Below are 26,139 nucleotides of genomic sequence, written 5' to 3'. Positions count from 1 at the left end.
GAACGTTTACATATTATATACATGCTGCGGGAGGAAAGGGAAACGCGTCGATTTAAAGAAGCGGTAAGGATTGGTAAAAACGGATAGTGAATCGCGGGTTAGACTTACGCGGCCAAATTGTGGGTACAAAGCGGGTTAGAAACAGGGTAACCGCGGCCGCGCTTTACTGTATCGGCCTGTCAGTACATTTCTAAGTTTATGTAGCATGTCAGCACATAGCTGCATCTTTTGCTGTGATTGATTAAACCTACTGCAGCAAGCTGTGCATTCTGGGAGATCTGGCACCTCTGTATGAGAACCCACAATTTTAGAAAGCAGCTCTCAGCTATGCCTGCAGTCCCATACCTACCTGTCTGTCTGAGACTCCTCAGAAGGAATTGATATTTTTTCATCTGGTTCAAAGAAGACGTCAATCCATTTGTGCCATAGTTCAGAAACTTTTTTCCAGTTTATTCTTGCTTCCATTTCATCCAGTGAGTAAAATTTGTTTTACAGTTTGTATTCTTAAATAAATGTTTTTGGAATTTAAGAATCAACCTATCTTCAAGTAAGAAGTGATGGCAAGAAAGGAGATATATTTTTCAGAAAGCTCAAGAATATTATTTTGAGAAAATCTTTAGAAAACAATAGAAACTTTTATTATAAATAAGAGTTAGCATTGATCAATAAATGCAAAGTAAAATAATGAACAGAAGACAGAGTGAAGACACTGCCAGCAGGATGGTTAGTGCAGTTACAGGCTGATACAGTACAGTGCGCTCCAACCCGCGACTGGACGCGTGTTTGACGCGCTAGCTTTACCCCTTATTCAGTAAGGGGTAATAGCGCTTCGAAAACGTGCGTCCAACGCCCGCGAACCTAACAGCGCCCGCAACATGCAAATGAATGTTGATGACCATATTACGTATTCCCGCGCGATACAGTAAGTAAAATGTGCAGCCAAGCCGCACATTTTACTTTAAGAAATTAGCGCCTACCCAAAGGTAGGCGTTAATTTCTGCCGGTGCCGGGGAAGTGCACAGAAAAGCAATAAAAACTGCTTTTCTGTGCACCCTCTGACTTAATATCATGGCGATATTAAGTCGGAGGCCCCAAAAGTTAAAAAAAGTAAAAAAAAAAAAAATTTAAAATGGGCCCGCGGCTTGAAAACCGGACGCTCAATTTTGCCGGTTTCCGAACCCGTGGCTGTCAGTGGGCTCGAGAACTGATGCCGGTAAAATCGAGCATCGGCTGTCAAACCCGCTGATAGCTGCCGCTCCTGTCCAAAAAGAGGCGCTAGGGACGCGCTAGTGTCACTAGCGCCTCTTTTTGCCGCGGACCCTAATTTAAATAAATTAATTTATTGTATCTCGTGCACAGGAGAGTGTCCTGTGTGCTCTCCTGCGTTTTTTACTGTATCGGCCCGACAGTGTAGCTGGGTTTAGAAAAGGTTTATTTATTTATTTTTAATTTTTATATACCAAAATTCTTGTAAGAACTACAAATCACTCCGGTTTACATAAAATGAAGAAATGCCCAAACAAGAGAAAGGGGCTTTACATGGAACAATAGAACAGAATGCCAATTTAACATAGTAATAATGAAATATTATAAGTTTAAGTCACAAGGGAGTTGTAAATGCTGCCTCCACCACAACCCCTAACAAACCCAGGGAATGGAAGACCCAATGCAGTGATTGGACTAGAGACCTTCTGCATGGCAGTGCACAGCACTTGTGACCCAAACCACAGGGCAAGCCCCATAATTCTGCTGTAATCACCTGTTTGTTATGTGGTGTCTGTATTTCTATTAATTATACAACTCCCTTGGAATCACTTCTTACCTCTTTATGGTTTCTAAGTTCTTTACATGCTCTGGATATTACAGTAGCTATTCACTGTGAATTTCATCCTTGCTTGATAGAACAATCTGAACCTTACTTTCAAATTTCATAGTTGCTCTCATAATGCAAGAAAGGATTTTTTTTTTCTGTACTGTGATTTTATTTAGATCTGTGAAATTACAGGTGCCCATATCTGGCCTTTTTTAGGCTAATAAATAAGGCTATCTCAAGATACCAGAGACTAATGATGATTCATTTTTTTGTTGCTGGTGATACGAGAAGGCACGCTATGCACTATTTCAATCTCAAAGTCCTTTATAAACTGAATTTCAAGCTGCTTTGGCAGAAATGCCTCCCTGAATTCCCTCTGGAAACCCAAAAATTCTCAAATGTATTCTCTGACTTCTATTGTTTGCATTATGAAGTCCCTTTTCAGTTCAGCAGTGATTTCGACTTTGTCCTGTAGCAGCGTCACAGTATCTTCCAACAAGGAAGTCCTTTCCTCCAAGTCATCCACTCTCCTTTAAAACAAGGAGAATCTCTGTTATCAGTCTTTGTCTGTGTAAATTCCTGTATTGTTCCTTGCTGCCTTACTTTTCTTTTTTGACAGAAATATTGCACATAATTAAAACAAAGTGGATTGTGCTATACAGGAAGTCACCTCCAGTTCTGTTTTATTTGCACTATGATTCTCATCATTAGAACCCTTAGGGATTGCTGCTTCTTCATGATCACGGTGTGGGATGACCAAGCAATCTTCTTAGGCTTGGAGGCAGAAACCACGCTGACTCCAGCCTATTCTTAACAGACTAAAGCTTTCTTTACACTTCTCAACATACAATCCCAGTAGAATGCCTGCCTTCAGCAGTAGGTCTTACAGCTTTGGTTAGGTCAGCAATGTCTGCAGGAGCTGCCTTCTCCAGGAAACCTGGGCCGGGCCTCCTGATCCCAGCTGGGCTCTGACTCTCATCCTCCCCAGCTGGGTCCCACCCACAGAACTCTTCCTGCCTAGCAGGGTACCGTCTCCAGGGCTCTCTCCCTCTATGGAATTTAAGGTGGACTAGTCACCTTGCCTGGTCCTGCACAGCTTAAAGGGAGGTAAGTAAGGTCAATCCTTCACAGATGGTAAAGGAGATTAAGGTTTCCTTGCCAACCGCCATTCTCTGCGGTGATGGAGGGTCCCTGTTGGGACCTTTTGACTCTGTGCAACACTGAGAAAGCCCCTTCTTTGTTTACAGCTCTCTCTTAGGATTAAGTACTTGGAAGAGACGGCAACTTTGCTTGCAGGGTTTATTGGTGCTTGGCTGTTTCCTCACACATCCATTCAGTAGCAAGCTCTCTAGGATCTCCATCATTGGCTGCTCTTTAAATTTAGCCCTTAAGGAGAAGTCATGCAGCAGTTGTTACGTTAGTTTTGGCTTGCACAAGTTTAGCTCTGGAATTTTTTCTCTTCCAGAAATTGCAGGAAATTAAAATTAGGATTCCAGATGGTGGTGTTAAAAAAAAAAAAAAAAATAGACCCTACCCCGCCCCAAAAAAAATCAAAACAATATAAAACACTAAAACATTGGAAGGCCAGAAGTTGAGGAAATGTGAATTCTTTTTGTACCAGAGATGCCAGCAACAGACAGAGGATACCAGCAACATGCCAGTACCAGTGCTGGGGGCCTAGTGGTCCCCAGTCTGGTCAAAGAAGAGCCTGTGTCACTTTGGTGTTCACTGCATTCACAATGAATATGCATGAGATAGATTTGCATGCACTTTCTTCATTGTATACAAATTTCTCATATTCGTATTCATTGTGAATAGTCTAAAAACCAAAGTAGCTCGGGAGTGAGAAGCTCCTCTGGGACCAGGTTGGGGACCAGTGGTTACAGCAACCAGTGTTCAAATTTGACTTTTCCTATTGACACTCCTTATGCCCTTGGGCAAATCATTTGCCTCAAATACCCACTTAGACTGCAAACTCTTTGACCTGGACTTATTGCACCTGAATTACTAAAAATGCTGTAAGATTGCCTTGAGCATTATTTAGAAAGGCAGTCTTAAAAGATCAGATCATCATCATCTTATTTTCATGAAGAATGCAAGAGTTCACATTCAGGATCACTCTTCAGGCTGTGGAACATGGAATCGATTTCAAGCAGGCAGTCCTCCCTCCCCATCGCCTTCAGTACACTGTACAACCTATCAATAGTCACTGGAAATTTCTGAAACACAAGGCGTGTTGGGGAGCAATTTTCCCGCGAGGCGCGGCTTTCTAAAGTCTCAATATCCTGAGAGGTGGCATCACCCAGTATTTCCATCAAGTTTTTCCAGTCCTTTCCCAGCGGGTGCTCAGGATCCAGCAATCCACAGAGTTCCTGCAATGTTCTGGCATCCAACCATTGCACCCTAGCACTACGCTCAAGTGAGCTAAGGATGGTGACATCATAGCCAGCCATGAGTACCTCCCATGGCTTGTCCTCGCATGCAGACGTTTTGCTGTAGAGACTTCTTTGTTGCTGCTCAGCTGCCAGGATATCATGATAGGTGTACACCGCAATCTCAGAGCTGGAGGAGTCCTGCCTTTGGGACATGTCTCGTGGGCTCAGGTAGAGCTTGTCCCAGTCACTGTCCGCGTGCGCCTCGGCAAGCAGCTTCTCCACGTGTGCGCTCACAACTGTTAGCAGCTGCCAACACTTTGCTTTGGTGTCTAGTGCCCTGTGGTCCCGTGGGTTATGCTGTAATCCGTGCCCCACCACATTTATCACACGACGGTCTGTGGAGACCTGGGCGAGGACCTTTGCCTCATCCACACACTCGATACCATCTTTCCAGATGCGGAACCTCTCCTCCCCAGGGCTGGTGAATTGCTTCAGCAGCCGGAGCTGCAGCCGGGCAAAGAAAGCTTGGCTAAACAGGCCATAGTCTTTCCTCCAGCGATATGCCACACCGTAATAGGCAGAGCACTTAGACTCCACCCAGATATCCTCTCCTTTCTCTCTGGTGAGCCAAGCAGGGATGATGTATTCTTCCTTCCCACCGGGGCACACAATGAGCTCCAGCACCTCCAGCAGCTCCAGTACCACCTTAAGGTCTTCAGTGCTGCTTAGATACAGCAAGTTTGCCAGATCCTGCTGGCTCCACCGTTCCTGCTTCTGCAAGGAGAAACTGGAGGGAACATTTCCAAATGTCCCAAAGATGTCATTACCAAGCCACTGTAGGTCTAGGACCAGAATACCCTGTGTTGAGGGTGGATCTTCATCCCCATTTTGACGTATATGGGTGCTGCAGACACTAGGGAAGAACAAAAGCTGGGAAATAGAAAGAAATAGTTAACATTTTCAGGGGGGCTTTTTTTTTTGCCTTTTCTCCCTCTATCTTTGATCCCCTTTACCCTGAATATCTTGACCAGGTGGCTCTAGAAATCCTTGCTGGCCCAAGGCTGGAGCACATCTCTCTGCCATACACCTTCAGTGCTGCTTGTCAGACAGCAAGGCCTGTCACTGCAACAGCTGACTCCCCTCCTTCCTGGGGCCTGAGTGCACCACCTTTGTGGCATGGCCAGGCCCAAATCTGCTGCAGCACTGTGGACCAAGTCACATTTTTCAGTGCTTTGATATTGCTATGTACTCTTCACAGAGTCTCCAGGAACACACACATCCATCCAGCTCTTAGACAGCCATCACGCATAGCTCCTCTGGCTTGCATCAGTGAATCATCCTGCACAGCTGGTCTTCACACCCGTAAGACTTTCATCAGACATTACTATTAATATATCAGTCATGGATTTGCTCTTTAGTCCAGGGATTCCCAACTCTGGGCCTGGTTTTCAGATAGGTCTGCATGCACTGCCTCCATTCTATGCAAATCTATCACATGCATATTTATTGTGGATATTCTGAAAACCTGGTCTCTTTGTGGCTCTCAAGAACTGGAGATGGCCACCCTGCTTTAATCCTTCCCACTTGACTTTAATCTGCAAATCATTACTGGTGACCTCTCTCCTTCCCTGTACGTACCAGGCTCAGTCCAGTCCGCTGGGTTGTGTCTCCCCTCCAGCAGATGGAGTCAGAGAAAAAAACTGAAAGGCACCCCCCTCTTACACTGGTGTGCACCCTGCGATCCTACAGTATTTTCTCTGACTCCAGCAGATGAGGGTGACAGAACCTGCGGTCCTGATCCTGTAAAAAAAAAAAAAAAAAAGGGTTTGATTTAAATTTAAAAGAAAGCTTGTTCTTTCAGAAGATTTTGTGCCTGTTTCTTTGGCTACATCAAGCTAGTTACAAGAAAAAAAAAAAAAAAGAATAGGTACTTTTCTTCTTTGGCTGGAGTTTGATAGGTGGATCCACCCAAGTCCCTTTGGTAGAGGATCGGCTGGGGTGGGACGCCTCGCTAGCCGTATTCCCGAAGCCCAGCTGCCTGGTAAGTGGGGAGATTCACTGGTGGGCCGGTCCCTCTCCCTCACACCCTGAGATGTGTGCATTCCTTGGGTGTACCCTGCAGCGCTAGGGGTCCCAGGGATGCTTGGTTTCTCCTGATTGACAGTGTTAAAAAAAAAAAAAAAAAAAAGGGATTTAGAATTTTGGCACACAGGTTCCAGAGGCTCCGGAGGGGCGTTTTTTTGTGCCGGTTTTCTATTCGATTGCTAACCCTTACCTCGTGGCATGCCGCAGGGTGCCTCTTGCTCTGCTTGTGAGGAGCCGGTCCGGCGGCTCTCCCGCGATGGCCTCTGCACCAGATGTCTCCCCGGTGGTGAAGGCCCATCGGGGAGTGCCCGGGGACACGTCAGCTTGTTCTCAAAGGGCAGACAAAGATTGTTATTCCCGCCGCATCCGGGCCGTGCCGTCCCCGTCTAGAGCGGGAACGGCGGCCATTTTGCCTTCCCGAGAGGAAGAAGAGGAGCTGCGTGCACAGGAGGGGAGATCTCTCCTTCGCTTTCACCTCCTAATTTCAGCCCTGTGCGACCAGCCGACCTAGGCCCTGCCTCTCCTCCCGATGCAGCCCTTCCCCCAGGGGGGGCTTACAGAGACAGCAGTCCTTTTCTTCTAAGTTTGTGCTTTTAATGCACAAAGCCTTTTTAGAAGCGGAGGCTAAACTGCAGGATGAGGTACCTCCACCGGCAAAAGTCCCCAGGCCATCAGGGGTGTTGGATCTCTCTAGAGGGCAGTCAGGCCAGACAGCGGTTAATTCATCGCAGTCTTCAGCTCCAAATCCACTGGACCCTGGGTCGCAGGGCCTTCTCCTTGGGGATGGAGACGGGTATGTTTATGGGTCCGCCCCAGTGGAGGGGGATGATCTGAGAGTCCTTAGGTTGTTTCAGAAGGAAGAGCTGGAGCATCTGATTCCCAAGGTTCTGGAGGAGCTGGATATTGAGGCGCCGCAACCCAGCGTTGAGGTGACCAAAGGGACCCCGTTCTCTCGGGACTTAAGGCTCCTCCTAAGGCTTTTCCGTTTCATCCGATGTTGATGCAGCTGGTGACATGGGAGTGGGAGACTCCAGAGGCCAGCCTCCGGGTGGGACGTGCTATGGAAAAGCTCTACCCTTTGCCGGAAGAAGCCTTGGCCGTACTCAGGGTGCCCACAGTGGATGCGGCAGTCTCGGCGGTCACCAAACGAATGACCATCCCGGTGGCGGGGGTGACTGCCCTTAAGGATCTTCAGGATCAGAAACTGGAGGTTCTTCTCAAGCGCATCTTTGAGGTCTCGGCTTTATGTGTTTGGGCAACGGTGTGCAGTAGCCTCATGCAACGGGCGACCCTTAGATGGGTACAGCAGATGCTCACCACGCAAGAGTTGCCTCCGGTGGAAGCTGAGCAAGCTGATAGCATGGAGGCAGCTGTGGCTTACACAGCGGATGCCTTGTATGATCTTCTGCGGGCGTCTTCGCGCAATATGGCTTCGATGGTTTCGGCCAGAAGGCTTCTGTGGCTACGCAACTGGTCGGCCGATGTTTCCTCCAAGACTCAGTTGGGTAATCTGCCGTTTAAAGTTAAATTCTTGTTCGTAGATGATCTGGAGGCCCTTATCAAGTCCCTAGGCGAAAATAAATTGTACAAGTTACCAGAGGATAAGCCTAGAGCATCTAGGACCTTTGGTTCAGCTCGCCCTAGGTTTAGGGGCCAGTGCCGGTTTCGTCAGGGCCTCCTCCTCCTCCTATACTTCCTGGCAGCTGTCTCAGAGGTCGCAGGCTTGGCCTTCTTCCTTTCGAGGCCGCAGGCCCCCCCCCTCCCCGGGACGGGGGACCTCAGGGATCTTCCGGGGGCAAGTACTCACAATGAAGGTGTGCTGGCCCACTCCTCGGTCCTGGTGATAGGTGGCCACCTTTCTCTATTTTTCGAGGAATGGGTCAAGATTACATCGGACCAGTGGGTGCTAAGCATCATCGAACACGGTTACGCTTTGGATTTTCCTTACCCACTGCGGGATTTGTTTTTGATGTCGCCCTGCGGGTCTCACGCAAAGCGTGCGGCGGTAACTCAGACGCTGGATCAGCTATAAGCTCTGGGGACCATTGTCCCGGTCCTTCCAGAGGAGCTTGGAACCGGCAAATATTCCATATATTTCGTGGTCCCAAAGAAGGAGGGTTCCTTCCGCCCGATTTTGGATCTCAAGAAGGTGAACAAGGCACTCCGGGTGCCTCATTTTCGCATGGAGACCCTCCACTCAGTCATTGACGCTGTCCACTCGGGCGAATTTTTGGCTTCTTTAGACTTGACAGAAGCCTACTTTCACATGGGGATCAACGAGCGGTATCGCCGGTACCTCAGGTTCATGATTTTGGACGAGCATTACCAATTTCAGGCCCTTCCGTTCGGGTTGGCGATGGCTCCCCGAATATTCACCAAGGTAATGGTGGTTGTAGCGGCGGCGCTACGGAAGGAGGGGATTTTGATTCATCCCTACCTGGACGATTGGCTGATCCGGGCGAAGTTGGAGGAGCTGTGCAAAGTGGCGGTTCAGTCAGTGCTACGCTGACTGCAATCGCTCGGGTGGATTGTCAATTACGCCAAGAGTCAATTGATTCCATCCCAGGTTCTGAATTTCCTAGGTGCTTGGTTTGATACGGTGATAGGCAAGGTCTTCCTCTCGGAGGAGCGGGCCACCAAGCTGGTGGCGCAGGTTCGCCAGCTGTTGTCCCTTCTGTTGCCTCGAGTGTATAGAGTCCAACAGGATAAAGATCATACAAGAGACTAAATGCTCAGTAGAATCTATATGGGTAGAAATCCCATGTGTGTTGGGTAAGAGTATAGTGATAGGAGTATACTACCGTCCACCTGGACAAAATGGTCAGACAGATGATGAAATGCTAAGAGAAATCAGGGAAGCAAACCAATTTGGCAGTGCAATAATAATGGGAGATTTCAATTACCCCAATATTGACTGGGTAAATGTAACATCAGGACTTGCTAGAGACATAAAGTTCCTGGATGTAATAAATGATTGCTTCATGGAGCAATTGGTTCAGGAACCAACAAGAGAGGGAGCTATTTTAGATTTAATTCTTAGTGGAACGCAAGATTTGGTGAGAGAAGTAATGGTAGTGGGGCCACTAGGCAACAGTGATCATAACATGATCAAATTTGAACTAATAACTGGAAGGGGGACAATAAGTAAATCTGCAGCTCTAACACTAAATTTTAAAAAGGGAAACTTTGATAAAATGAGAAAAATAGTTAGAAAAAAACTGAAAGGTGCAGCTGCAAAGGTTAAAAGTGTTCAACAGGCATGGACATTGTTTAAAAATACAATCCTAGAGGCGCAGTCCATATGTATTCCGCGCATTAAGAAAGGTGGAAGGAAGGCAAAATGATTACCGTCATGGTTATAAGGTGAGGTGAAAGAGGCTATTTTAGCCAAAAAAACATCCTTCAAAAATTGGAAGAAGGATCCATCTGAAGAAAATAGCTTGACAATGCTTATGTTTTATCCTAAGTGTAAAACATTGATAAGACAGGCGAAGAGAGAATTTGAAATGAAATTGGCCATAGAGGCAAAAACTCATAATAAAAACTTTTTTAAATATATCCAAAGCAAGAAACCTGTGAGGGAGTCAGTTGGACCATTAGATGACAGAGGGGTTAAAGGGGCTCTTAGGGAAGATAAGGCCATTGCAGAAAGACTAAATGAATTCTTTGCCTCCGTGTTTACTAATGAGGGTGTTGGGGAGATACCAGTTCCGGAGATGGTTTTCAGGGGTGATGAGTCAGACGAACTGAACGAAATCACTGTGAACCTGGAAGATGTAGTAGGCCAGATTGACAAACTAAAGAGCAGCAAGTCACCTGGACCGGATGTTATGCATCCTAGGGTTCTGAAGGAACTCAAAAATGAAATTTCTGATCTATTAGTTAAAATTTGTAACCTATCATTAAAATCATCCATTGTATCTGAAGACTGGAGGGTGGCCAATGTAACCCCAATATTTAAAAAAGGCTCCAGGGGCGATCCGGGTAACTATAGACCAGTGAGCCTGACTTCAGTGCCGGGAAAAATAGTGGAAACTATTCTCAAGAACAAAATTGTAAAGCATATAGAAAGACATGATTTAATGGAACATAGTCAATATGGATTTACCCAAGGGAAGTCTTGCTTAACAAATCTGCTTCATTTTTTTGAAGGGGTTAATAAACATGTGGATAAAGGGGAACCGGTAGATGTAGTGTATTTGGATTTTCAGAAGGCGTTTGACAAAGTCCCTCATGAGAGGCTTCTACGAAAACTAAAAAGTCATGGGATAGGAGGCGATGTCCTTTCGTGGATTACAAGCTGGTTAAAAGACAGGAAACAGAGAGTAGGATTAAATGGTCAATTTTCTCAGTGGAAAAGGGTAAACAGTGGAGTACCTCAGGGATCTGTACTTGGACCGGTGCTTTTCAATATATATATAAATGATCTGGAAAGGAATACGACGAGTGAGGTTATCAAATTTGCAGATGATACAAAATTATTCAGAGTAGTTAAATCACAAGCAGACTGTGATACATTGCAGGAGGACCTTGCAAGACTTGAAGATTGGGCATCCAAATGGCAGATGAAATTTAATGTGGACAAGTGCAAGGTGTTGCATATAGGAAAAAATAACCGTTGCTGTAGTTACATAATGTTAGGTTCCATATTAGGAGCTACCACCCAGGAAAAAGATCTAGGCATCATAGTGGATAATACTTTAAAATCGTCAGCTCAGTGTGCTGCAGCAGTCAAAAAAGCAAATAGAATATTAGGAATTATTAGGAAGGGAATGGTTAATAGAACGGAAAATGTCATAATGCCTCTATATCGCTCCATGGTGAGACCACACCTTGAATACTGTGTACAATTCTGGTCGCCGCATCTCAAAAAAGATATAGTTGCGATGGAAAAGTTACAGAGAAGGGCAACCAAAATGATAAAGGGGATGGAACAGCTTCCCTATGAGGAAAGACTGAAGAGGTTAGGGCTGTTCAGCTTGGAGAAGAGACGGCTGAGGGGGGATATGATAGAGGTCTTTAAGATCATGAGAGGTCTTGAACGAGTAGATGTGACTCGGTTATTTTCACTTTCGAATAATAGAAGGACTAGGGGGCATTCCATGAAGTTAGCAAGTAGCATATTTAAGACTAATCGGAGAAAATTCTTTTTCACTCAATGCACAATAAAGCTCTGGAATTTGTTGCCAGAGGATGTGGTTAGTGCAGTTAGTGTAGCTGGGTTCAAAAAAGGTTTGGATAAGTTCTTGGAGAAGTCCATTAATGGCTATTAATCAATTTTATTTAGGGAATAGCCACTGCTATTAATTGCATCAGTAGCATGGGATCTTCTTAGTGTTTGGGTAATTGCCAGGTTCTTGTGGCCTGGTTTTGGCCTCTGTTGGAAACAGGATGCTGGGCTTGATGGACCCTTGGTCTGACCCAGCATGGCAATTTCTTATGTTCTTATGAGTGTGGGATTACTTGCAGGTGCTTGGTTCTATGGCGTCTGCTCTGGAGTTAGTACCTTGGGCCTTCGCCAATATGAGGCCTTTGCAAAGGGTGTTACTTCCTCGTTGGGATCCGAAGTCGGAAGAGTTCCAGATCCGATTGCCGCTCTTGGAGCCTGCCCGGGCCAGTCTCCATTGGTGATTGATTCCAGCCCACCTGCTGCACGGTATGGACCTGGGGGAACCTCAATGGGTGATAGTGACAACAGATGCCAGCCTCTCTGGTTCGGGCGCTGTTTGCCAATCCCAGGTGGCGCAGGGCAGCTGGACGGGGCAACAGGCGAAATGGTCCATCAATCGCTTGGAAACCAGGACGGTGCTTCTGGCGTTGCGTCACTTTCTTCCCTTGGTTCGTCGGTCGATGCGAGTGTTGTCCGACAATGTGACAGCGGTGGCTTACATCAATCGTCAGGGAGGGACCAAGAGTCGTCCCGAGGCCGACCATCTGATGGCTTGGGCGGAGCGCCATTTAGTCCACCTGGCGGCTTCTCACATAGTTGGAGTTGACAACGTTCAGGCGGATTTTCTCAGTCGTCAGCGCCTAGATCCTGGAGATTGGGAGTTGTCCGAGGAAGCCATGTGACTCCTGGCTCGTCGGTGGAGCGTGCCTCGCCTGGACTTGATGGCGACTCACAGGAATGCAAAGGCGGCTCGGTTTTTCAGTCGCTGAAGGAAGCACAGGTCGGAAGGGGTAGATGCCCTTGTCCTCCCGTGGCCTTGTGACATAAGAACATAAGAAATTGCCATGCTGGGACAGACCAAGGGTCCATCAAGCCCAGCATCCTTTTTCCAACAGAGGCCAAAAACCAGGCCACAGGAACCTGGCAATTACCCAAACACTAAGAAGAACCCATGCTACTGATGCAATTAATAGCAGTGGCTATTCCCTAAGTATAATTGATTAATAGCCATTAATGGACTTCTCCTCCAAGAACTTATCCAAACCTTTTTTGAACCCAGCTACACTAACTACCTTCTCTGGCAACAAATTCCAGAGCTTTATTGTGCGTTGAGTGAAAAAGAATTTTCTCCGATTAGTCTTAAATGTGTTACTTGCTAACTTCATGGAATGCCCCCTAGTCCTTCTATTATTCGAAAGTGTAAATAACCTGCTTTATGTGTTTCCTCCCTGGCCCTTGGTGGGCAAGGTCCTATGGTGCATAGAGATGCACACGGGACCCGTTATCCTAGTGGCACCGCAGTGGCCACGGTGGCCGTGGTTTGTGGATCTGATCAATCTGGCGGTCGATGGTCTGCTTCGGCTCCATCATCTACCGAATCTTCTTTGGCAATGTCCAGTATTTTTTGATCGAGAGGATCGCTTTTGTCTAGCGGCCTGGCTTATGAGAGGCGGCAGTTGAGGAAGAGAGGCTACTCTGATACGGTTATTTCAACCCTCCTGCAGGCACACAAGAAATTCACTTCTCTTGCTTATGTTCGGGTCTGGAAGGTTTTTGACACCTGGTGTAGCGGGGTGAATGTGTCCCCGTGGCGTGCTTCCATTATACATATTCTAGCGTTCTTGCAGGAGGGACTGAAGAAAGGGTTGGCGTGCAGTTCTCTTCGGGTGCAGGTGGTGGCCCTTGGATTTTTGCGGGGAAAGATTGACGGCGTCTCCTTTGCAACTCATCCGGATGTGTCACGGTTTTTGAAGGGCGCGAAGCATCTGAATCCCCCGGTTAGACAGGGCTGTCCTTCGTGGAGTTTGAACCTAGTTCTCTGTGGCTTGTGCGGTCTTCCCTTCGAGCCTCTCAAATGGGCTATCTTGAAAGACCTGACTCTCAAGGCAATTTTCTTGGTGGCTATCACGTCGGCAAGATGCATATCGGAGCGTCAAGCGTTGTCCTGTCGGGAACCTTTTCTCCGGATTTCGGAGTCGGGAATTTCCCTTCGAAAGATACCCTCCTTTCTGCCGAAGGTGGTCTCGGGGTTTCATTTGAATCAGACAGTGGAGTTGCCTGCATTTATGCATTTGGATCAGGTTTCTCCTCAGGCTCGCGAATTGCATAAGATGGATGTGAAGCGGGTTCTACTTCGTTATCTGGAGGTTACCAATGCTTTTCGATTGTCTGATGACCTGTTTGTCTTATGGTGTGGTCCTAAGAAAGGACAGAAGGCATCTAAGGCCACCATTGCTAGGTGGTTGAAGGAGGCCATATCCTCAACTTACATCGGTCTTGGGCGCTCAGTACCGGATGGCCTGAGGGCACATTCAATCAGGTCTCAGGAGGCGTCTTGGGCGGAGAGTCAATTTGTCTCGCCGCAGGAGATTTGCAGGACAGCTACCTGGAAATCATTGCATACATTCGCGAGGCATTACCGTTTGGATGTCCAGGATCCGGATGTAGACTGCTTCAGCAGCAGTGTTCTTCGAGCGGGACTCTCCAGGTCCCACTCCATTTAGGGCAGCTTGGGTACATCCCAGCGGTCTGGACTGATCCTGGTACATGCAGGGAAAGGAAAATTGGTTCTTATCTGCTAATTTTCGTTCCTGTAGTACCGAGGATCAGTTCAGACGCCCGCCCATGGAAGCTGGAGAGTCCGGTCGCTATCGTTTTCATTCTGCAGAATATTCTCAACAGGGTAGCATTCATGTTGCATATGGAAATGCTCCCTCCATGTACATAAGTTCCACGAGTTATGCAGTTTTTTTTTTTCCTTAAGTGGTTTGATATAGCCATTGGTTCTTTTGTTAAAGGTTATGATATTTTTTCATTCTGCTATGGTATGGATTATACGGAAGGATGCAGGTGGCACACCAGTGTAAGAGGGGGTGCCTTTCAGTTTTTCTCTCTGACTCCAACTGCTGGGAGACACAACCCAGCGGTCTGGACTGATCCTTGGTACTACAGGAACAAAAATTAGCAGGTAAGAACCAATTTTCCTTTCCTCCTCAGGGAGCCATGACGACAACATACAGTATTTTCTGGTTTTTACTGTAAATTCTTATCACTGCAGCAGTGGCTGGTAGCTAAAAAAGCAGGATGTAGCCTCTACATATGCTGAAAATTGGAATGTATAAGGACTCCGAAGCTCCCTGTGTGGCCAAAATTATTTTTTTGCTGGTGAGTGCAACTGCTCTTCAGATATTGTTTTAATGTTTAACTCTATGTGCAGAAAAAGAGCTGCGAGTCCCATCTCACTAACCCAAGCAGAGTTCTAATCGAGCACTGCAGCCCTCAGCTCACCTGTCCACAACTCCTCAGAGTATCAGCTGCACACAACAGGCTCATCGCATACATCCAGTCTTTGAATGAATCACTGCAGCATATGGCACCTGAGGATTGCTCCAAGCTGAACTTAACAGATCTGGACTTTCCTCCCCTGAAAGATTCAGAGCTGTGGTCTAGGTGGGATCTGTGCAACCGTTCTGCATGCTCTACACATTTTCCCCATCGCCCACTACTATAACTCCCTACCTCTGAGATATTGTGGAGGTATTCCACTGCTGTCCTCAGCTGTTCTTCACTGTGATCTGCCAGGTTTTGTTCGACAGTCCTTACAAATTCTCTCCAGAGTATGAACTTCACCTGCAAGGAGGTGAGGAAGGACAGCAAGAAGAGTCTGAGACAGCTGTAAAGGATTCATTGTCATAATACTCGGCACCATTTAGCCAGCTCACATCTGAGCCCATCTGATTCTGTTTCACTGTATTTTATTGTTCTCATGATGTAAACCACTTTGGGTCCCCTTTTTTGGGGTGGAAGGTAGTCCACAAGTCTAAAATAGAACAGAATCAGGTTTGACTGACAAGATATACTCACCTTCCCACATATTGTCAGCTGTCTGACCTCTTCCATCACTCGTTGGCAAATTATGGGGACAGTTGGTTTTTGAGAGCTCTATGAAAAAATGGAGGAAAAGTTCATTCCGCTGTAGGATTCAGCTCTTGGACACATCAAAACCTTTCCTCCATCCAAGCTTGAGCATTCAGAGGTAACCTAGGGCCTCTCAGACACGACGGGGTGCCACAGTCCTAACAGAGGTGCATTTGGACTCCCTCCCCCCCCATCACTGCCTCTCTCTCTCTGCTTATGGTTATAGGGAGCACCTTTATAGGGATAATAACTTCCTCACCTTGAGCTTTACCTCATGGTCTTCCCATCTTAGAAACACAATGAAAGACTCACTCACACCAAGTATGCTTCAGAGCACGCCTAGAAATGTGAGCAACTATTTATTTATTTATTTATAGGTTTTTATGTACCACAGTATGGGCAGAGGACCGACCGTCAAAGCGGTTTACAATATAACCCCAAGAGATCTCTACCAGCCCACCCCATGCACTTTTAGATCTGCCCTTGCACAGCACAGGGAAATGCTCTTGTAAGTACATAGACGATCTAGCTCACCAGTAGCCAGTTGTCCCATACCCTTAGAACCGTGCTCTCTTATCCTTACATTACCTGCACGATCGCTGCGGCTTGGTCTAGTTTCTGACATAGGGGTTCCAGCTGGGATGAATCTGTACAGTTCATGTAACAGTAATGTACATCAAAGCAGTTCAACAGTTCCTTGGCTTCTCCTTTCAATAGCTTGAAGAACTGTTGCGCTGGGTGAGTCAGGGAAATAAGAAATAAAGAGGGGAGAGAAGAATATTACAGGCCTTGTTCTGTACGGTTGTATATCACTGTAATAAATACACTCATAGTAAAGGTAAAATGATCACTAAGGTATGGTGCTAAGGATAGAGGCATCCAATAGTCCATCCTGACACAGCCAGGCCCCTGCAGACATTTGCAGTGGGTACAGCTTCCTCCTTGCTGCCAGATTTGCTTTTTTTGGCCATCATTCAATCACTCAGATCCCAAACAAACATTGTGTGGGAGAATTACCTGAAATGGTCCAGCCCTTGATAGAGGTGTGACCTGGAGAGACCTCACTCCTGGGGTAGCCCAGGAAGAGGTGGTGAGAAAATTGTATACTGGATAGACCAGAGGAGGCAATAACTGTCCATTTTAGTTTCCACCATCTTTTCTGGTAAGCTCTTTCAGGTATTCGCCACCTTCAATAAAGAAGGAAATTAAAATCTTGGGTCCAAGGTGGAGTAAACACACAATTCTGGTGGCCAAAGCTATTCTGTTGCTGTGCCCAGTGTGGTAGAAGCAGGTAGATTCTACTATATGGGCTCGGCAATAGAATAAAATAGCCATCAGAAATGCAAGTAAAGATTTACTCCTGCTCTGACCCAGGAGTTAAATTTCCGGTGTTAACAAAATGTGGCTTCAAGCTGTTTGCCCTTTAATGCACCTCCCTGCATTGCTGGGAGAACTTGACACCTTCTTTTACATGGGATTTGCATACACCCATGTTAATTTTAGTGCTGGTTTTTGCTCCTGTTTTAGTGCAGATTTTTTTTCAAAGTTAAAAACTCTAATAAATACCAGGATTAACTTACCACGGAAAAATGCGTGCCAAAACAGGAGTAAAAATCAGCACTAACGTCAGCACGCCTTATTACATTGGGTCCCAAAGGCATTCAAGAACTGCACCTAGCCTTTGTCAAGGTTGATTGAGCCACACAACGAGGGAGTGGAAAATGCTCCTGCCACTTCTATCAGCTCAAGTGCCTCTAAGATGCCAAGTTAGCTCAGCTGCTGCTCCTGCAGTGAGAGGCTTTTTTTAAATAAGCAATTTTAAGCATGACAGATATAGAAGGCAGTAGTAAGAACAGGTTGAGAGGTTGGGTAAGAGAAATGAGATGGCCTGGAAGTTGGTTTAAATATGAAACCATGTATGTTTAGCTTTTCAGAAAGGCAGAGAATCCAAGAAGGAACACAACAAAATTGACTTTGATGGGGGCAATATCTTGCAGGCAGTCATGTTTTCATGCCTGACAACTGGGAGATAACCTTAGCATAGTGGGTGGTAGTAAAGAAAGGAAGGACGCTATCGAAAGCTCGAGCAGTGTAGGCTATCAAACTTGTATGGCTGTAAGCTAGAGGTTATCCTTAGCTAGAACAGCAAAAACAGGAAGTAGGGATGGGAGCGTGGGTGGGCCAATTGGTCCTTATCTGCTGATGTTTACTACATACAATTATTGTTGCCAAAAAGAATAAGCAAATCAACATTAACAGGAGGAGGGGAGGTTTCAAGGTTGTAACCAGTAGTTAGTGGTGAATGGCTGACCCAAGTGCACAGTCACTGTTGTGCAAGGACTATTGGGGTATAGGCAATACTGGGGAAGTTGGTTTTGGGGAAAAGCAACAGAAATACAGTTTGTGCTAAGGAAGACGTGCAAGGGTATTATGGCAGTAAGTTAATATGTATCCACACGTCTTCACCTTCTTTTTTGGCTTCATACCTATTTCTGATCTGCTAGCTCCTACCAATTTATCATAGTGACTGCCAACCAGGAAGACCTGGGATTTGCCAGCGGCTTGGTTCATTCTTGTCACATTCAGGAACCTCAACCAATACTGAACCTGTAACAGAGAGAAAGAAATGGGGGCTCAGACTGTGCAAGCAGAAACAAGAGAGACTCTAGAAATCAGTTTCCTTATATACTAGGATGCTGGTCTCCTATCCTGACATGGGGTGTGGAATTCAGCAGATCTCAGAGGACAGAAATCTCTCATGTAACAATCCCCTCTCTGTAAGAAACTCTCTGTATACTGCTAAACACCCTTCATATTAAAAAGCCAAATCTGCGTGGGAATGTCAGGTTGAGATAGCTCTAGCAGTGTAAGACATGGCCCGACTTTGCATATCTCGTGGTGTCAAGGGCTCCAGAAACCTTTACAAGGGAAATTCTCCTACCGAAATGAGTTTCTTAGAGTTCTAAGGAAATTATAGGAAATTATTTTGCTAGGTTGACCCGAAAAGGCCACCACAAGAAACCGGACCTGGACTCCGAGTGACAATGGAAGTTGAAAACTCTTCAGACGATAGGTTCCCAAGGGAAAAGATTGCCGCATGAGTGAACACTCAGGGAAACTAGATCCAGCATCGATGCCATAAAACTCAAAACCTATAGATAGTCCCCAACCGTGGGAAACAACAAAGGGTGATTCTGTATCTTCAGCTTCATCACCCTGTCCACTGTGAGAAACACTTTGCCTCTTTCAGCGATGAAACGTATTTCAGGGAATGGATGGGAATGAGGTTGCTCTTTGCCAGGTTCACCGTCCATCCCATAGACTGCAACATCTCCATGACCTCCTGCATCGACTGCTGTCACAGGGTCTCTGACTTTGCCCAAAAGAGCCAGTCATCCAGATGAGGATGCACTAGGACTACTTTTGATGTAGCTGCAGCTACTGCCACCTTCACTGTGAAGATGATTTGCAGTGCCCTCGCGTTAGTCCTAATGGAAAAGTGCGAAAATTAAAATAAACTCCTATAATCATAAGTGTTAGGAACTTCCGATGCCCCTTCTGAATGGGTGAAGATAAGCTTTGGTTAGATCAAAGAATGCCAGGCATGCTCCTTTGCAGACAGCTGCCATGATCAAAGAGTCTCTATACGATGCCGTGGAACCCTGAGGATCACATTCATCCTTCTGCATCCCAATATGGGCCTGCAAATTCCTCCTTTCTTTGGGACCATGAAGTAAATGGATATGTTCCTTCTCTCCGAGATCAGACTGGCCTCAAGTCATTGCGAGGTCCCACCTACTTTGCCTCCCTAACTGAAGCATTCTCACCATCTCCAAAAGGACTGCACTCTGCCTGAGTTTTGCCTCTGAAAGAAGGAAGATACTTTGTCGCTTTCTCCTGTTGTCCCCGAAAAGCGAACGAATGTAGAAGTTGTGCTTGCTTCCTTGGGGTCTATCCTTGGGTATCTTATGCCATTTGGACTCTCCCAGATGTTTCACCAATGGCTCCAGGTCCTCCCCAAACAAGAGCCTTGCCCTTGAAAAGGGGGAGAGCGCAGTTGAGATCTGGACCAGATATCTGCCAACCAAATCCTCAACCACAAGAACCTTCTGGCCGATACCGAAATCATAATTCTAGGGAATGTCGTAATAAAACCATAGTGTGTGTCCGCAATGTAGACCATTCCTGCCTCCAAGTGCCCCACTTGTCTGGTGGGAGCCAAGGAAACCTTGTCTGCCCTGAGTGCATGCCATACCCAGCGCAATAATGCTCTTTATTTATTTATTTATTTATTTCAAATTTTTATATACCGGCATTCGAGACAGCAGTCACATCATGCTGGTTCACATAAAACAGGGGTGCATAGTAAACATAACTATAACAAAGGTGCTGAAAAGGCAGTTACATATAACAGGGTGATAAGAACTTGGATGAGAAGGAAGAGAAAGGATAGGTTATTAATTTACATATGTAAAACAATAGAATGGATAACCCAGGTGTAGTTGGAGATTAGTTGACTAAGTTGGCGTCCGGGAAGGCTTGTAAGAATATCCAGGTCTTTAGTCTTTTTTTGAAGGTTGAGATGCAAGGTTCTGTTCTGAGATTTGAGGGGATGGAGTTCCATAACGGTGGGATGGCTGTACAGAAAGCCCGGACTCTTAGTGTGCAGTGTCTGGTAGATTTGGACGGTGGTACCTGTAGCGATCCCTTGTATGCATCTCTTGTCGGTCTTGACGAATTGTGTAGTCTGAGGGGGATCTGTAGGTCGATGGGAGCCAGTTGGTGGGTGATTTTGTATGTGGTGAGAATGGCCTTGTATATTATTCTAAAGTGTATAGGTAGCCAATGGAGGCTCTTTAGTATGGGGGTTATGTGGTCCCTTCTCCTGGTATTTGTCAGAATTCGTGCAGCTGCATTTTGCACCATCTGGAGCGGTTTAGTGTATGAAGCGGGAAGGCCGAGTAGGATGGTGTTACAATAGTCTAATTTTGAAAAAATGATTGCTTGTAGAATGGTTCTAAAATCTTGGGCATGGAAAAGAGGTCTAATTCTTTTCAGCACTTGTAGTTTGTAGAAACAGTCTTTGGTGGTTTTGTTAATAGTGGCTTTGAAATTCAGGCGATTATCAATTAGGACTCCTAGGTCTCTCACTTGTGTGATTTTTGGCGTGGCTTGTTGTGCAGAGGTGATGGTGTTATTTTCTGAGGCGATGAGCAGGAGTTCAGTTTTGCCGGAGTTTAATACCAGGTTTAGGCTGGTGAGGAGGAGTTTAATTTTTTGAAGGCATGTATCCCAGTAAGCCAGAGTTTTAGCGAAGGAATCCTTAATGGGTATCAGGACCTGGATATCGTCCGCGTAAAGGTAGTGTTTGAGGTTGAGGTCGGTGAGAAGTTGGCATAATGGTATAAGGTAAATGTTAAATAAAGTAGGAGACAGGGAGGACCCCTGTGGGACTCCTACTGACGACGGATGTTGAGAGGATTCTTTGTTCTGTATCTTGACCTTGTATCCTCTATTGCTGAGAAATGATATGAACCAAGATAGTGCTGTGCCTGAGATGCCTATGGAGGCTAACTGGTTAATGAGTAAGGAATGATTGACGGTGTCAAAGGCTGAAGAAAGGTCCAGTAGGATCAGTAAGAAGGCTTGCCCTTTATCGAGGCCCAGGATGAGGTGATCCGTTAAGGAAATGAGGAGGGACTCCGTGCTTAGTGTTTTGCGGAAACCGTATTGTGATGGAAATAGGAGGTTGTTTTCTTCAATGTAGTTTGAGAGTCGGGTGTTCACCAGTTTCTCCATAATCTTAGCTATGAAGGGGAGGTTGGCGATAGGTCTGTAGTTGTTTGGGTCATTAGGATCTAGATTAGGTTTCTTGAGTAATGGTTTGAGAGAGGCCAATTTTAGGTAATCTGGGTAAGAGCCTTGTGTTATTGAGCAATTTATGATGTCTGACAGGGATTTGGAGATGGAGTCAGGAATTGATAGAAGCAATTTCGAGGGGATGTGGTCCGAAGGGTGAGAAGATGGTTTCATTTTCCGTAGAATACCTTGGATCTCGATGGAAGAAGTTAGTTCCAGTTCTTCTAAGCGGGTATTTTTGAAGGTAGTCTGAGGTGGTATAGAAGTAGATGCGGTGTTAGTGGGCAGCTGAGTTAGAAGTTTGCTGATTTTGTTATTGAAAAATAGCGCTAGTTCTTCCGCTTTAGATTTGGCTTGGTTGAGAGCGATTTCTGATGAGTTTATTTGAGTGAGGTTGGAGACGTAGCTAAAGAGGGCTTTAGCGTCGAAGATTAGGTGGTGGATCTTGGATGCGTAGTAGTTCCTTTTGGATCTTAATGTATTGGATTTGTATTGGTGAAGGGTAGATTTATAGGTAGATAGGGTGATGGTGCATGGGTTTTTACGCCATTTAGCCTCATTTTGTCTTAGCAATAATTTAAGCTTTCTTAGCTCTAGAGTAAACCATGGTTGTCTTTTGGACGAGTTGGGGTGAGGATTTTTTGTTGTTAGGGGGCATAGCTTGTTGGCTATCGATTCCGTGATGTTGTTCCAAGATCGAAGCGCTGAATTCGGGTTGGTGAAGTCTACTTGGGTGAGATGTGATAATAACTGATTGCTAAGATCTTCTGTGGTGCATGTTTTCCTGTAAGTGAAGCAATGTGAGGGTATGCGAGTTGGACTGGTATCTTTTATTGAGAATGAGGAAGTTATGAGGGAGTGATCTGACCATGGTACCTTCGTGCAGGTTGGGTGCTGGACCAGTTTGATTGCTGTATTGATGAAGATAAGGTCTAACGTGTGTCTGGCTTTGTGTGTGGGTTTGTTAACTAGTTGAGTGAAACCTAAAGCGGCGTATGCTGTGAGTAGGGCTTCGCAGTTGGGTGATAATTTGGAGTTGTCGACGTGCAGGTTGAAGTCACCTAAGATTATTGCTGGGGCATCTAGATTGATAAGGGAGGTAGTTAGTTCGACCAGGGGAGATGCGTCTGTTTCCAGTAAACCTGGAGGAGCGTAGAGAAGTAAAATTTGGAGTTTGTCTGAAGAGAAGAAGCCAAATTCGAGTTTCGAGTCGGTATTGGAGGAGTGTTGAGTGAATCTGAGGACCTTTTTTGTAGCTAGGAGGATTCCTCCTCCTTTTTTTTTTCCCTGACGTGGGATGGAGAAGAAGTTGTATGTCTCTGTGGGTAGTTGGTTAATTATTGCAGTGTCTGAAGGTTTGAGCCATGTCTCAGTAATTGCGCATATGTCCGGTTTCACATCGATGAGATAGTCATTTAGTATTACTGATTTTTTAGTTAGGGATTGTGCATTGAATAGTGTTAACGTAAATAGTGTGAGGCCTAGCAGTTGGGTAATGGGAGTGATAAAAGCTAAAAAGCATAAAGCTACTGCATACTGCCATCCACCTTCTGATCCTGCGCGACCTTCAGAGTGGCAGAGCCTGCCACCAGGATGGTGGCTTTCTGGGTCACTGCCGACACTGAAGCCTCCACCTTTGGCAGCATCAAGAGCTCCAAGGCCTCCTCTTGCAATGGGCACAGCTTCACCAATGCTCTTTCCAAATTATGCCAGTCCCTAGAGTATCCCACTCCTGGACCATCAACTTCTTTATTGACCTATGGAAGGGAACATCCCTTGCTGGTTCTTGTGACCCTTCATGACAGGGTCCACCCCCTTCATGATCTGACTCTTACATAGCTGCTTAATCTGGAACTCCTTCAATCCATGTGGAATTAAAGCCACCATTCCTCTTTTCTGAAAACGCGGATCTCCTTAGGATTATCCCCTTCAGTCATTGGCCCCTCTGCAGGAACAGCAAGCTCCTGCACGGATTTTCCTGCCAGAGATTCGGCCACTGGAATATCTGTTCCCTCGGAGTCCTCAGAGTTACCCCTCGGATTGCCTTGCTGACTTCGAAAACAAAGTAGTCGCAAGATATTCCTAGACCTCTTCTGAGGGTCCAACCTTGGTGATTTTTTTTTCTAAAGCCTCAGGAAACTCTGGTAGCAAGTGCACCTCCCCCCTGCCACCTTCCTAACCAGGAAGACCTCATGCAGAAGCAGGACCAACTCCAACTCAAAGCCTTGTGACTACATAGCACAATCCTCAAGGGGGTCCTCAGCGTCTTCTATGATATCTCGCACTCTCGAGAGCTTGCGCGTGGCTGGGGATAGAGAAAGAGGGGATTTGTTCTCCTTCCTAGCTCATTCTTTTCTCCAGCACAGGTGGACAAAAAGGCCACCATTCCCATGCTTATCGAAATGGTGATGGCGCCTGCAACGAACAATAAGAAAATTATTCCTTACCTGCTAATTTTCGTTCCTGTAGTACCACGGATCAGTCTAGACAGTGGGTTGTGTCTCCCTTCCAGCAGATGGAGTCAGAGAAAAGCTTGAAGGGTGCCCTCTTACAGCCTGGAGCGCCCTCTGTGTCCCTTCAGTATTAAGTATATCAAAGCAAGAAGAAACCATTGAATGGATCAAGTAAACCAACCTCAAACTGTAACTATGTACAAGAATGTTTGTAGTTAGAAAAAATTTGCAAAAGGAACCATTGGTATTACACGAACAGTCCTAATCCTGTTAATCATTTGAGCTGAGCTTCAAGAGTACTGTGTAGACAATCCCAAAATGCATATCTATTCTTAGGGTGGGCGTCTGGACTGATCCGTGTTACTACAGGAACAAAAATTAGCAGGTAAGGAATAATTTTCTTTTCCCTGTACATACCCGGATCAGTCTCGACAGTGGGATGTACCAAAGCTTCCCTTCGTAGGGTGGGCCCCGGATAGCCCTGCTCAAATGACCTGAGTGCCAAAGGAGCCAAAGCCCGGTGGGTGGAGATTTAAGCGATAGTGATGTGCAAAGGTGTGCAATGATTTCCAGGCAGCTGCTCTGCATATTTGTACAATTTCCTCTTCCCTTTAAGCACCCCCCTCCCTTTCCCTTCATTTCTGCCCTTTCTAACCCATTAACCATATCCCATGTAACTTATGCCATGTAACTTAGTCTTAGTCATCGTAACTAATAGGTAACTTAGCTCTAGTCATCTTGTAAATTGTATATATATATATATATATAGCCTATTTTGTATTACATTTCGTTATTGTATTTAATTACAGCCTATTTAGTATTACATTTTGTTATTGATCTTTGGTTATTGATCTGTTCACGTTCCCTGTCAAGCGCTAATTTAGTGTAGTTCTCTGTTTATTGTAAACCGATGTGATATCACCACTGAACGTCAGTATATAAAATGGTTAAATAAATAAATATCTTCTGCGGAGAGATTGCCTGACTTTTTGCCCAGGAATCTGCTTGAGCACGGAGCAAATGAGCTCTGACACCCTCTGGAGGTGGTCAACTAGCACCAATGTACGCCGAAGAGATTGCTTCCTGTAACCAGCGAGCAATTTTGGTTTTAGAAGTCTTGTTCTCCCCTCTTGAGTCCGCTCCACAGGACAAAATGATGGTCCGATAAGTGGAATTCATTAGTAACCTCCAAATATCGAATGAGGACGCGCTTGACATCGAGCCGTCTAAGTTCTCTGGGATCCTTGTCAGGAAAGGATGGGAGTTCCACAGATTGATTCAAATGAAAAGCCGAGACCTTTGGCAGGAAAGATGGTACGGTGCTCAAGGACACTCCCGAATCTGTGAAACGGAGGTAAGGCTCTCTGCATGACAAGGCTTGAAGCTCTGAGATCCGGCGGGCAGAACAAATAGACACCAGGAAGACAGTCTTAAGCATGCGGTCCTTGAGGGTAGCTCTCCTCAGCGGCTCGAAAGGTGGGCCGCCTAAAATCCAAAGAACAAAATTCAAGCTCCAAGAGGGGCACAAGGTGTGGACCGGTGGCTTCGCGTGCTTTACTCCCTTTAGAAACCGGACTATGTCAGGATGTGACAAAAGAGGAGCTCCATCCAGATGACGGACGAGGAAACCAAGGGCTGCCACTTGAACCCTCAGGGAATTGAAGGCCAACCCCTTCTCCAAGCCTCGCTGTAAGAAGGATAGTATCTGGATAACTGAAGCGCAATGTGGAGATACGCCTGTGGATTCACACCAGGCCTCAAAAACTTTCCATACCCGCACATAGGAGGTGGAAGTGGAAGTCTTCCTAGCTTTAGGAGGGTCGAAATAACATCCTCCAGGTATCCCAGTCTCCTCAATCTGCGCCTCTCAAAAGCCAGGCCGCAAGACAGAAGCGATATGCCCGGTCGAAAAATACTGGACCCTGACGCAGAAGGTTGGGAAGATGTCCCAGGCGGAGAGGTCCGTCCACCGCGAGGTTGACTAGGTCTGCAAACCACGGTCTTCGTGGCCATTCCGGCACCACTAGAATGACCAGACCTTGGTGAATTTCTATTCTTCGAAGCACCTTTCCCACCAGGGGCCTTGGTGGGAACACGTAAAGTATGAGGTTTTGCGGCCATGCGAGGACTAGAGCATCCACTCCTTCCACGCCACACTTCCTTCTGTGACTGAAGCGTGGAGCCTTCACGTTCTGTTGAGTGGCCATCCAGATGGGGAGACCCCCATCCGGGCGAAGAGGAGGGCCA

At 46.1% G+C, this 26,139-nt stretch overlaps 1 protein-coding gene across 1 annotated transcript in view; it reads right to left on the bottom strand.

Annotated features, from left to right (window-relative positions):
* Positions 1–1,474: 1,474 nt before the first annotated feature.
* Positions 1,475–26,139, bottom strand: part of LOC115098872 (death-associated protein kinase 1-like) — a 31,634-nt gene continuing 6,969 nt past the window's right edge. The window contains exons 2-6 of the mRNA XM_029615920.1: positions 18,067–18,187; positions 16,169–16,314; positions 15,527–15,604; positions 15,182–15,292; positions 1,475–5,118 (exon numbers count right to left, since the gene is read on the bottom strand). Of these exons, the coding sequence (XP_029471780.1) occupies positions 3,898–5,118; positions 15,182–15,292; positions 15,527–15,604; positions 16,169–16,314; positions 18,067–18,187 (1,677 nt within the window). The 3' untranslated portion in view covers positions 1,475–3,897. The remainder of the gene's footprint in view (positions 5,119–15,181; positions 15,293–15,526; positions 15,605–16,168; positions 16,315–18,066; positions 18,188–26,139) is intronic.

This window comes from Rhinatrema bivittatum, chromosome 9, assembly GCF_901001135.1.
Source record: "Rhinatrema bivittatum chromosome 9, aRhiBiv1.1, whole genome shotgun sequence".
In the NCBI taxonomy this organism is placed as follows: domain Eukaryota; kingdom Metazoa; phylum Chordata; class Amphibia; order Gymnophiona; family Rhinatrematidae; genus Rhinatrema; species Rhinatrema bivittatum.
This window is presented reverse-complemented; position numbering and strand designations above follow the sequence as displayed.